Source organism: Phaseolus vulgaris, chromosome 11 (assembly GCF_051622355.1).
Source record: "Phaseolus vulgaris cultivar YP4 chromosome 11, ASM5162235v1, whole genome shotgun sequence".
Lineage (NCBI taxonomy): Eukaryota > Viridiplantae > Streptophyta > Magnoliopsida > Fabales > Fabaceae > Phaseolus > Phaseolus vulgaris.
In genome coordinates this window covers 111,160-123,109 of record NC_143508.1, presented here as the reverse complement: position 1 = coordinate 123,109, position 11,950 = coordinate 111,160, and the positions used below count along the sequence as shown (strand labels likewise).

At 40.3% G+C, this 11,950-nt stretch overlaps 1 protein-coding gene across 1 annotated transcript; it reads left to right on the top strand.

Moving 5' to 3' along the window:
• The first annotated feature begins 10,440 nt into the window (after window positions 1–10,440).
• On the top strand, window positions 10,441–11,389 carry NDHT (Chaperone DnaJ-domain superfamily protein). Its single transcript, XM_068633070.2, has 2 exons — window positions 10,441–10,840; window positions 10,907–11,389. The coding sequence occupies exons 1-2, from the start codon at window positions 10,530–10,532 to the stop codon at window positions 11,331–11,333; spliced, it is 738 nt and encodes a 245-aa protein (XP_068489171.2). The 5' UTR covers window positions 10,441–10,529; the 3' UTR covers window positions 11,334–11,389.
• The last annotated feature ends 561 nt before the right edge of the window (window positions 11,390–11,950 follow it).

Below are 11,950 nucleotides of genomic sequence, written 5' to 3'. Positions count from 1 at the left end.
AGAATTTTTCAGAAGTTTTGTGCAGACCAAGGCTATCCTCTACCAAAACTTGTGAAATTTCGCCCTAATTTCTGCAATTCACACGAGTACTTTCATGTGTTGTTTGCACCCAGGTAAGGAGGCACGTCCATAAACAAATCACAGAAAGAAGATACGGGGAAGAAAAGCCAGGACGTTTTGATTTCGGAAAACCAGTTTTGTTCACTCTGGGTCTGGGACTTGCCACGCCTTACTCCTTGGGTATTTTGGTCTGAATTATTTACCAGACGTTCGTCACTGTGTCTGTCGAGTTTTGGCCGAGATTTGAGCCCCAGATTCGTCCCACAGGATTGGCAATAAATTTTTTATTCATCACTGTCAGGGCTGAAAGGAAGGTTCGTTTGTGTGCGACACTGTTTGATTTTTTTCGTGGGTGAGTACTCATCCGTTTGACCTGAAATTTGTCGCGTTTCGTCCCAAATTTAGTGGAGATTCAAACGTGAATTTTCAGGACAAAACTATTTTGGGAGAATTTTTCAGAAATTTTGTGCAGACCAAGGCTATCCTCTACCAAAACTTGTGAAATTTCGGCCTAATTTCTGCAACTTTTTTTCCGGGCCCGTATTGCGCTGAAAAAATTCACACAAGTACTTTCATAAGTTGTTTGCACCCAGGTAAGATGGACACCCATAAACAAATCACAAAAAGAAGATACTGGGAAGAAAATCCAGGACGTTTTGATTTCGGTAAACCAGTTTTGTTCACTCTGGGTCTGGGACTTACCATGCCTTACTCCTTGGGTATTTTGGTCTGAAATTTTTACCAGACGTTTGTCACTGTGTCTGTCGAGTTTTGGCTGATATTTGAGCCCCAGATTCGTCCCACAGAATTGACAATAAATTTTTTATTCATCACTGCCAGGGCTGAAAGGAAGGTTCGTTTGTGTGCGAAACTGTTTGATTTTTTTCGTGGGTGAGTACTCATCCGTTTGACCTGAAATTTGTCGCGTTTCGTCCCAAATTCAGTGGAGAGTCAAACGTGAATTTTCAGGACAAAACTATTTCGGGAGAATTTTTCAGAAATTTTGTGCAGACCAAGGCTATCCTCTACCAAAACTTGTGAAATTTCGCCCTAATTTCTGCAATTTTGTTCCGGGCCCGTATTGCGCTGAAAAAATTCACACAAGTACTTTCAAATGTTGTTTGCACCCAGGTAAGGAGTCACGCCCATAAACAAATCAAAAAAATAGGATAGGGGGAAGAAAAGCCAGGACGTTTTGATTTCGGAAAACCAGTTTTGTTCACTCTCGGTCTGGGACTTGCCACGCCTTACTCCTTGGGTATTTTGGTCTGAAATCTTTACCAGACGTTCGTCACTGTGTCTGTCGAGTTTTGGCTGAGATTTGAGCCCCAGATTCGTCCCACAGGATTGGCAATAAATTTTTTATTCATCACTGCCAGGGCTGAAAGGAAGGTTCGTTTGTGTGTGAAACTGTTTGATTTTTTTCGTGGGTGAGTACTCATCCGTTTGACCTGAAATTTGTCGCGTTTCGTCCCAAATTTAGTGGAGATTCAAACGTGAATTTTCAGGACAAAACTATTTTGGGAGAATTTTTCAGAAATTTTGTGCAGACCAAGGCTATCCTCTACCAAAACTTGTGAAATTTCGCCCTAATTTCTGCAATATTTTTCCGGGCCCGTATTGCGCTGAAAAAATTCACACAAGTACTTTCATATGTTGTTTGGACTCAGGTAAGGAGGCACGCCCATAAACAAATCACAAAAAGAAGATACGGGGAAGAAAAGCCAGGACGTTTTGATTTCGGAAAACCAGTTTTGTTCACTCTGGGTCTGGGACTTGCCACGCCTTACTCCTTGGGTATTTTGGTCTGAATTATTTACCAGACGTTCGTCACTGTGTCTGTCGAGTTTTGGCTGAGATTTGAGCCCCAGATTCGTCCCACAGGATTGGCAATAAATTTTTTATTCATCACTGCCAGGGCTGAAAGGAAGGTTCGTTTGTGTGCGAAACTGTTTGATTTTTTTCGTGGGTGAGCACTCATCCGTATGACCTGAAATTTGTCGCGTTTCGTCCCAAATTCGGTGGAGATTCTTACGTGAATTTTCAGGACAAAACTATTTTGGGAGAATTTTTCAAAAATTTTGTGCAGACCAAGGCTATCCTCTACCAAAACTTGTGAAATTTCGCCCTAATTTCTGCAATTTTTTTCCGGGCCCGTATTGCGCTGAAAAAATTCACACGAGTACTTTCATGTGTTGTTTACACCCAGGTAAGGAGGCACGTCCATAAACAAATTACAGAAAGAAGATACGGGGAAGAAAAGCCAGGACGTTTTGATTTCGGAAAACCAGTTTTGTTCACTCTGGGTCTGGGACTTGCCACGCCTTACTCCTTGGGTATTTTGGTCTGAATTATTTACCAGACGTTCGTCACTGTGTTTGTCGAGTTTTGGCTGAGATTTGAGCCCCAGATTCGTCCCACAGGATTGGCAATAAATTTTTTATTCATCACTGCCAGGGCAGAAAGGAAGGTTCGTTTGTGTGCGAAACTGTTGATTTTTTTCGTGGGTGAGTATTCATCCGTATGACCTGAAATTTGTCGCGTTTCGTCCCAAATTCAGTGGAGATTCTTACGTGAATTTTAGGGACAAAACTATTTCGGGAGAATTTTTCAGAAGTTTTGTGCAGACCAAGGCTATCCTCTACCAAAACTTGTGAAATTTCGCCCTAATTTCTGCAATTTTTTTCCGGGCCCGTATTGCGCTGAAAAAATTCACACGAGTACTTTCATGTGTTGTTTGCACCCAGGTAAGGAGGCACGTCCATAAACAAATCACAGATAGAAGATACGGGGAAGAAAAGCCAGGACGTTTTGATTTCGGAAAACCAGTTTTGTTCACTCTGGGTCTGGGACTTGCCACGCCTTACTCCTTGGGTATTTTGGTCTGAATTATTTACGAGACGTTCGTCACTGTGTCTGTCGAGTTTTGGCTGAGATTTGATCCCCAGATTCGTCCCACAGGATTGGCAATAAATTTTTTATTCATCACTGCCAGGGCTGAAAGGAAGGTTCGTTTGTGTGCGAAACTGTTTGATTTTTTTCGTGGGTGAGTACTCATCCGTATGACCTGAAATTTGTCGCGTTTCGTCCCAAATTGAGTGGAGATTCTTACGTGAATTTTCAGGACAAAATAATTTCGGGAGAATTTTTCAGAAATTTTGTGCAGACCAAGGCTATCCTCTACCAAAACTTGTGAAATTTCGCCTTAATTTCTGCAATTTTTTTCCGAGCCCGTATTGCGCTGAAAAAATTCACACGAGTACTTTCATGTGTTGTTTGCACCCAGGTAAGGAGGCACGTCCATAAACAAATCACAGAAAGAAGATACGGGGAAGAAAAGCCAGGACGTTTTGATTTCGGAAAACCAGTTTTGTTCACTTTTGGTCTGGGACTTGCCACGCCTTACTCCTTGGGTATTTTGGTCTGAATTATTTACGAGACGTTCGTCACTGTGTCTGTCGAGTTTTGGCTGAGATTTGAGCCCCAGATTCGTCCCACAGGATTGGCAATAAATTTTTTATTCATCACTGCCAGAGCTGAATGGAAGGTTCGTTTGTGTGCGAAACTGTTTGATTTTTTTCGTGGGTGAGTACTCATCCGTATGACCTGAAATGCGCGTTTCGTCCCAAATTCGGTGGAGATTCTTACGTGAATTTTCAGGACAAAACTATTTCGGGAGAATTTTTCAGAAATTTTGTGCAGACCAAGGCTATCCTCTACCAAAACTTGTGAAATTTCGCCCTAATTTCTGAAATTTTTTTCCGGGCCCGTATTGCGCTGAAAAAAATTCACACGAGTACTTTCATGTGTTGTTTGCACCCAGGTAAGGAGGCACGTCCATAAACAAATCACAGAAAGAAGATACGGGGAAGAAAAGCCAGGACGTTTTGATTTCGGAAAACCAGTTTTGTTCACTTTTGGTCTGGGACTTGCCACGCCTTACTCCTTGGGTATTTTGGTCTGAATTATTTACGAGACGTTCGTCACTGTGTCTGTCGAGTTTTGGCTGAGATTTGAGCCCCAGATTCGTCCCACAGGATTGGCAATAAATTTTTTATTCATCACTGCCAGAGCTGAATGGAAGGTTCGTTTGTGTGCGAAACTGTTTGATTTTTTTCGTGGGTGAGTACTCATCCGTATGACCTGAAATGCGCGTTTCGTCCCAAATTCGGTGGAGATTCTTACGTGAATTTTCAGGACAAAACTATTTCGGGAGAATTTTTCAGAAATTTTGTGCAGACCAAGGCTATCCTCTACCAAAACTTGTGAAATTTCGCCCTAATTTCTGAAATTTTTTTCCGGGCCCGTATTGCGCTGAAAAAAATTCACACGAGTACTTTCATGTGTTGTTTGCACCCAGGTAAGGAGGCACGTCCATAAACAAATCACAGAAAGAAGATACGGGGAAGAAAAGCCAGGACGTTTTGATTTCGGAAAACCAGTTTTGTTCACTTTTGGTCTGGGACTTGCCACGCCTTACTCCTTGGGTATTTTGGTCTGAATTATTTACGAGACGTTCGTCACTGTGTCTGTCGAGTTTTGGCTGAGATTTGAGCCCCAGATTCGTCCCACAGGATTGGCAATAAATTTTTTATTCATCACTGCCAGAGCTGAATGGAAGGTTCGTTTGTGTGCGAAACTGTTTGATTTTTTTCGTGGGTGAGTACTCATCCGTATGACCTGAAATGCGCGTTTCGTCCCAAATTCGGTGGAGATTCTTACGTGAATTTTCAGGACAAAACTATTTCGGGAGGTTTTTTCAGAAATTTTGTGCAGACCAAGGCTATCCTCTACCAAAACTTGTGAAATTTCGCCCTAATTTCTGAAATTTTTTTCCGGGCCCGTATTGCGCTGAAAAAAATTCACACGAGTACTTTCATGTGTTGTTTGCACCCAGGTAAGGAGGCACGTCCATAAACAAATCACAGAAAGAAGATACGGGGAAGAAAAGCCAGGACGTTTTGATTTCGGAAAACCAGTTTTGTTCACTCTGGGTCTGGGACTTGCCACGCCTTACTCCTTGGGTATTTTGGTCTGAAATTTTTACCAGACGTTCGTCACTGTGTCTGTCGAGTTTTGGCTGAGATTTGAGCGCCAGATTCGTCCCACAGGATTGGCAATAAATTTTTTATTCATCACTGCCAGGGCTGAAAGGAAGGTTCGTTTGTGTGCGAAACTGTTTGATTTTTTTCGTGGGTGAGTACTCATCCGTATGACCTGAAATTTGTCTCGTTTCGTCCCAAATTCAGTGGAGATTCTTACGTGAATTTTCAGGACAAAACTATTTCGGGAGAATTTTTCAGAAATTTTGTGCAGACCAAGGCTATCCTCTACCAAAACTTGTGAAATTTCGCCCTAATTTCTGCAATTTTTTTCCGGGCCCGTATTGCGCTGAAAAAATTCACACGAGTACTTTCATGTGTTGTTTGCACCCAGGTAAGGAGGCACGTCCATAAACAAATCACAGAAAGAAGATACGGGGAAGAAAAGCCAGGACGTTTTGATTTCGGAAAACCAGTTTTGTTCACTCTGGGTCTGGGACTTGCCACGCCTTACTCCTTGGGTATTTTGGTCTGAAATTTTTACCAGACGTTCGTCACTGTGTCTGTCCAGTTTTGGCTGAGATTTGAGCCCCAGATTCGTCCCACAGGATTGGCAATAAATTTTTTATTCATCACTGCCAGGGCTGAAAGGAAGGTTCGTTTGTGTGCGAAACTGTTTGATTTTTTTCGTGGGTGAGTACTCATCCGTTTGACCTGAAATTTGTCGCGTTTCGTCCCAAATTCAGTGGAGATTCTTACGTGTATTTTCAGGACAAAACTATTTCGGGAGAATTTTTCAGAAATTTTGTGCAGACCAAGGCTATCCTCTACCAAAACTTGTGAAATTTCGCCCTAATTTCTGCAATTTTTTTCCGGGCCCGTATTGCGCTGAAAAAAATTCACACGAGTACTTTCATGTGTTGTTTGCACCCAGGTAAGGCGGCACGTCCATAAACAAATCACAGAAAGAAGATACGGGGAAGAAAAGCCAGGACGTTTTGATTTCGGAAAACCAGTTTTGTTCACTCTGGGTCTGGGACTTGCCACGCCTTACTCCTTGGGTATTTTGGTCTGAATTATTTACCAGACAATCGTCACTGTGTCTGTCGAGTTTTGGCTGAGATTTGAGCCCCAGATTCGTCCCACAGGATTGGCAATAAATTTTTTATTCATCACTTTCAGGGCTGAAAGGAAGGTTCGTTTGTGTGCGAAACTGTTTGATTTTTTTCGTGGGTGAGTACTCATCCGTATGACCTGAAATTTCTCGCGTTTCGTCCCAAATTCAGTGGAGATTCTTACGTGAATTTTCAGGACAAAACTATTTCGGGAGAATTTTTCAGAAATTTTGTGCAGACCAAGGCTATCCTCTACCAAAACTTGTGAAATTTCGCCCTAATTTCTGCAATTTTTTTCCGGGCCCGTATTGCGCTGAAAAAATTCACACGAGTACTTTCATGTGTTGTTTGCACCCAGGTAAGGAGGCACGTCCATAAACAAATCACAGAAAGAAGATACGGGGAAGAAAAGCCAGGACGTTTTGATTTCGGAAAACCAGTTTTGTTCACTCTGGGTCTGGGACTTGCCACGCCTTACTCCTTGGGTATTTTGGTCTGAAATTTTTACCAGACGTTCGTCACTGTGTCCGTCGAGTTTTGGCTGAGATTTGAGCCCCAGATTCGTCCCACAAGATTGGCAATAAATTTTTTATTCATCACTGCCAGGGCTGAAAGGAAGGTTCGTTTGTGTGCGAAACTATTTGATTTTTTTCGTGGGTGAGTACTCATCCGTTTGACCTGAAATTTGTCGCGTTTCGTCCCAAATTCAGTGGAGATTCTTACGTGAATTTTCAGGACAAAACTATTTCGGGAGAATTTTTCAGAAATTTTGTGCAGACCAAGGCTATCCTCTACCAAAACTTGTGAAATTTCGCCCTAATTTCTGCAATTTTTTTCCGGGCCCGTATTGCGCTGAAAAAATTCACACGAGTACTTTCATGTGTTGTTTGCACCCAGGTAAGGAGGCACGTCCATAAACAAATCACAGAAAGAAGATACGGGGAAGAAAAGCCAGGACGTTTTGATTTCGGAAAATCAGTTTTGTTCACTCTGGGTCTGGGACTTGCCACGCCTTACTCCTTGGGTATTTTGGTCTGAAATTTTTACCAGACGTTCGTCACTGTGTTTGTCGAGTTTTGGCTGAGATTTGAGCCCCAGATTCGTCCCACAGTATTGGCAATAAATTTTTTATTCATCACTGCCAGGGCTGAAAGGAAGGTTCGTTTGTGTGCGAAACTGTTTGATTTTTTTCGTGGGTGAGTACTCATCCGTTTGACCTGAAATTTGTCGCGTTTCGTCCCAAATTCAGTGGAGATTCTTACGTGAATTTTCAGGACAAAACTATTTCGGGAGAATTTTTCAGAAATTTTGTGCAGACCAAGGCTATCCTCTACCAAAACTTGTGAAATTTCGCCCTAATTTCTGCAATTTTTTTCCGGGCCCGTATTGCGCTGAAAAAAATTCACACGAGTACTTTCATGTGTTGTTTGCACCCAGGTAAGGAGGCACATCCATAAACAAATCACAGAAAGAAGATACGGGGAAGAAAAGCCAGGACGTTTTGATTTCGGAAAACCAGTTTTGTTCACTCTGGGTCTGGGACTTGCCACGCCTTACTCCTTGGGTATTTTGGTCTGAATTATTTACCAGACAATCGTCACTGTGTCTGTCGAGTTTTGGCTGAGATTTGAGCCCTAGATTCGTCCCACAGGGTTGGCAATAAATTTTTTATTCATCACTGCCAGGGCTGAAATGAAGGTTCGTTTGTGTGCGAAACTGTTTGATTTTTTTCGTGGGTGAGTACTCATCCGTATGACCTGAAATTTCTCGCGTTTCGTCCCAAATTCAGTGGAGATTCTAACGTGAATTTTCAGGACAAAACTATTTCGGGAGAGTTCTTCAGAAATTTTGTGCAGACCAAGGCTATCCTCTACCAAAACTTGTGAAATTTCGCCCTAATTTCTGCAATTTTTTTCCGGGCCCATATTGCGCTGAAAAAATTCACACGAGTACTTTCATGTGTTGTTTGCACCCAGGTAAGGAGGCACGTCCGTAAACAAATCACAGAAAGAAGATACGGGGAAGAAAAGCTAGGACGTTTTGATTTCGAAAAACCAGTTTTGTTCACTCTGGGTCTGGGACTTGCCACGCCTTACTCCTTGGGTATTTTGGTCTGAAATTTTTACCAGACGTTCGTCACTGTGTCTGTCCAGTTTTGGCTGAGATTTGAGCCCCAGATTCGTCCCACAGGATTGGCAATAAATTTTTTATTCATCACTGCCAGGGCTGAAAGGAAGGTTCGTTTGTGTGCGAAACTGTTTGATTTTTTTCGTGGGTGAGTACTCATCCGTATGACCTGAAATTTGTCGCGTTTCGTCCCAAATTCAGTGGAGATTCTTACGTGAATTTTCAGGACAAAACTATTTCGGGAGAATTTTTCAGAAATTTTGTGCAGACCAAGGCTATATCCTCTACCAAAACTTGTGAAATTTCGCCCTAATTTCTGCAATTTTTTTCCGGGCCCATATTGCGCTGAAAAAATTCACACGAGTACTTTCATGTGTTGTTTGCACCCAGGTAAGGAGGCACGTCCATAAACAAATCACAGAAAGAAGATACGGGGAAGAAAAGCTAGGACGTTTTGATTTCGAAAAACCAGTTTTGTTCACTCTGGGTCTGGGACTTGCCACGCCTTACTCCTTGGGTATTTTGGTCTGAAATTTTTACCAGACGTTCGTCACTGTGTCTGTCCAGTTTTGGCTGAGATTTGAGCCCCAGATTCGTCCCACAGGATTGGCAATAAATTTTTTATTCATCACTGCCAGGGCTGAAAGGACGATTCGTTTGTGTGCGAAACTGTTTGAATTTTTTCGTGGGTGAGTACTCATCCGTTTGGCCTGAAATTTTGTCGCGTTTCTTCCCAAATTCAGTGGAGATTCTTACGTGAATTTTCAGGACAAAACTATTTCGGGAGAATTTTTCAGAAATTTTGTGCAGACCAAGGCCTCTACCAAAACTTGTGAAATTTCGCCCTAGTTTCTGCAATTTTATTCTGGATCCATACTGCATTAAAAAATTCCATAAAAAATCACTAAAGTATACATACGTTGTTTTCACCGAGCTAAAGAAGTTTGTCTATAAACAAATTACAAAAATAATATGATCCAAGTTTGCTTACAAGATGTTTAGCTGGGGAAGAAAAGTACAAAGGATATGATGGGTTATTATTTTGACATGTATAATTTGAACAATTGTTTTGCTTACAAGATGGTTTAACTGGTAAAAAAAGTACAAAGGATGTGATTGGTTATTGATTTGACATGTATAATTTGAACAATTGCTTTTGTACTATTTTAACTCGGATTTCCTTTTACAAAAGACGTTGTCAGTTTTCTTATCATTGGGTAGGCCTTAGATTTTTTATAATTTTGAGCACATCTTTTCTCTATAGTTTGCCTTGGTTAGTTCATACTCTAAAATTGTTGTTTTTTGTTCCTATACTTTTACTATATTTAGGTTTTAGTTCTTACAATTTTATTCTATTTGTTTGGATCCTTATGATATAGACATTGGTTCTAATGAATTGTGTTTAAAGTGCTAATGGTTTTTGCATTTTCAAAAGTTTAGGATATTTAGGGATGAGTGAAAGACTATGAAGGACGAAATGTTCTAAGTTGTTTTTCCTTGATTAAAAGTGAAATGCAAAGATAGGGAATAAACTAACTAAGTAGGACAAACAACGAAACAGAAAGCATGTGAAGATGACAATACGACAGAAGCATGACATAATTAATATAACAAAACTTGTGGTGCTTCTTCTGCTTTGAAGTGGGACAACTCATGGTAGTTTGATATCCCACACGAGTCGGAGGCGCGAAGATGTCATGCAACTCATGATTATGAGGAGGTATTTACCTTCACACGATACCTTAAATATCTGTATGTATTTACTATCTTTTCTACTTCTATAAATAAGAAGTATGTGTGTGTATACCTACCTTAAGTTTTAAAGTAGTGATGATGACAATATTTTTTTAATATTATTCTTCTAAGAAAACTATACAAGATATTAAGCATAACATTCCTATAGTAATATATAAGAGAAGGATATTTTTTATACAGTATTATCTTTATTCTTGCAATAGGGAAAAGTGAATGCATTAAATATGGTAAGAGTTAGAATAATGAAAGAATTAAACATACAATAATATTAATAATTGATTTAGAAGATGAGTAAATGACAAGGCATGGGGAGTTTGAAGAGATGTGAACCACAGAAAATAGAAGAGAGAAAGAAGGCCACAAGGGAAGGGAGAGATAAGTATTTATTAATTTAATAATTGTGAGAAGGAGAAAGGAATTGTAGCCTGAAATGAGAATGAGGGTTTTGCAGTTGTGTTCTTCCATGGCTTTGGCGTGTACATGCAGAGCTCCTCTGCAGGTAGAATTGGGGAAGTTCTGGATTTTGAGAAACAGGAGAAGCTGCAGTAATTTGCAGGTGCAGAGTTCTCGCGGACCCCCGAGAGCCCCCCCTGGAGTTGACACCAGAATCCACTGGGACAACGAGGATGAAGGGTGGATTGGAGGCGGAGACAGAGATAAAAAGAGCAAATCCAGCAACATGTTCGCCGATGATGACTTCTCAGATTTGCTCCTCACCTCTTCTTTAAGCTCTCATTACGAGTGAGTCACTCCCTTCTACTCTGCTACTTTTTCTTATCATCCTTCTCATGCGTCATCATTCACCAGATTCTTAGGAGTATCACCCGATGCGGATTTAGAAGAAATCAAAGTTGCTTATAGGAAACTATCGAAGGAGTATCATCCCGACACAACTTCCCTCCCTCTGAAAAGTGCGTCGGAAAAATTCATGAAACTGAGAGAGATTTACAACGTTCTGAGCGATGAAGAGAGTCGAAAATTTTATGATTGGAGCCTTGCTCAAGAGGCTGCAAGCCGGCACGCAGAGAAGATGAAAATGAAATTAGAGGATCCTCGAATGCAACAACTCAGGAACTGGGAACCTGTTCCTGACATGGTCGATCGCCTCGGTGGAAGGAATATGAAGCTTAGCAATCAGGCAGTCTCTGCCATCACTATTGATGTTTTTATCATTATTTTTTCCATTTTCTGTATCATTTACGTAGTCTTCTTTAGAGAACCATATTACTACTAGATATACATCTTACACAACACAATCAAATATATTACACCATTTCTTTTCTGCTCCAACTTCTCTTATTCTATTCACTCACCTATCAAAATGCAAACATAGGTCACTCATTATAATATAATTAGGAGTTCATTCTTCTCCCTCTTCATTTTATATTTGTTTTGAGTGGCAACATTTACAGGCTTGAAATCTAACCAGTAGAGAATGTTTTACGTATAAATGTTTTTATGTGTAATATAGACTTTAAAGATTATGAGCGTCCAAAGCTTGCAGGTAAGAATAAATGAATTATTTTGTATTACTGGATTATTGATTTATTATGTAATTATTCTCTTTATGATCTTGGTATCTTATGTTAACAGTATTCATTGTTTGAGAGTCAAGTTCTTAACGAACTAATTATATTTTATCCTGTCATTGATCTTGTATTAATTTCATGCTAATACTTTTAGGTGCAACAAACTAATTTCGCTTTTTTTTTCTTATTTTGACGTTCTAAAAACAGTTTTACAAAAATTCATCACAAAAAAGCTTAATTTGTGTATTAACCTTAAATATTTTAAAATATGGAAGGATAGTAAACATGTAAATTCCTAGTAGTAGAGTAATGCAAAGTTTTA

Excerpts from the sequence above, each read along its gene's own strand:
- NDHT (XM_068633070.2), top strand. The coding sequence starts at position 10,530 with ATGAGAATGAGGGTTTTGCAGTTGTGTTCTTCCATGGCTTTGGCGTGT. Across the intron at positions 10,841-10,906 it reads TCTTTAAGCTCTCATTACGA|ATTCTTAGGAGTATCACCCG; the intron begins GTGAGTCACTCC and ends ATCATTCACCAG.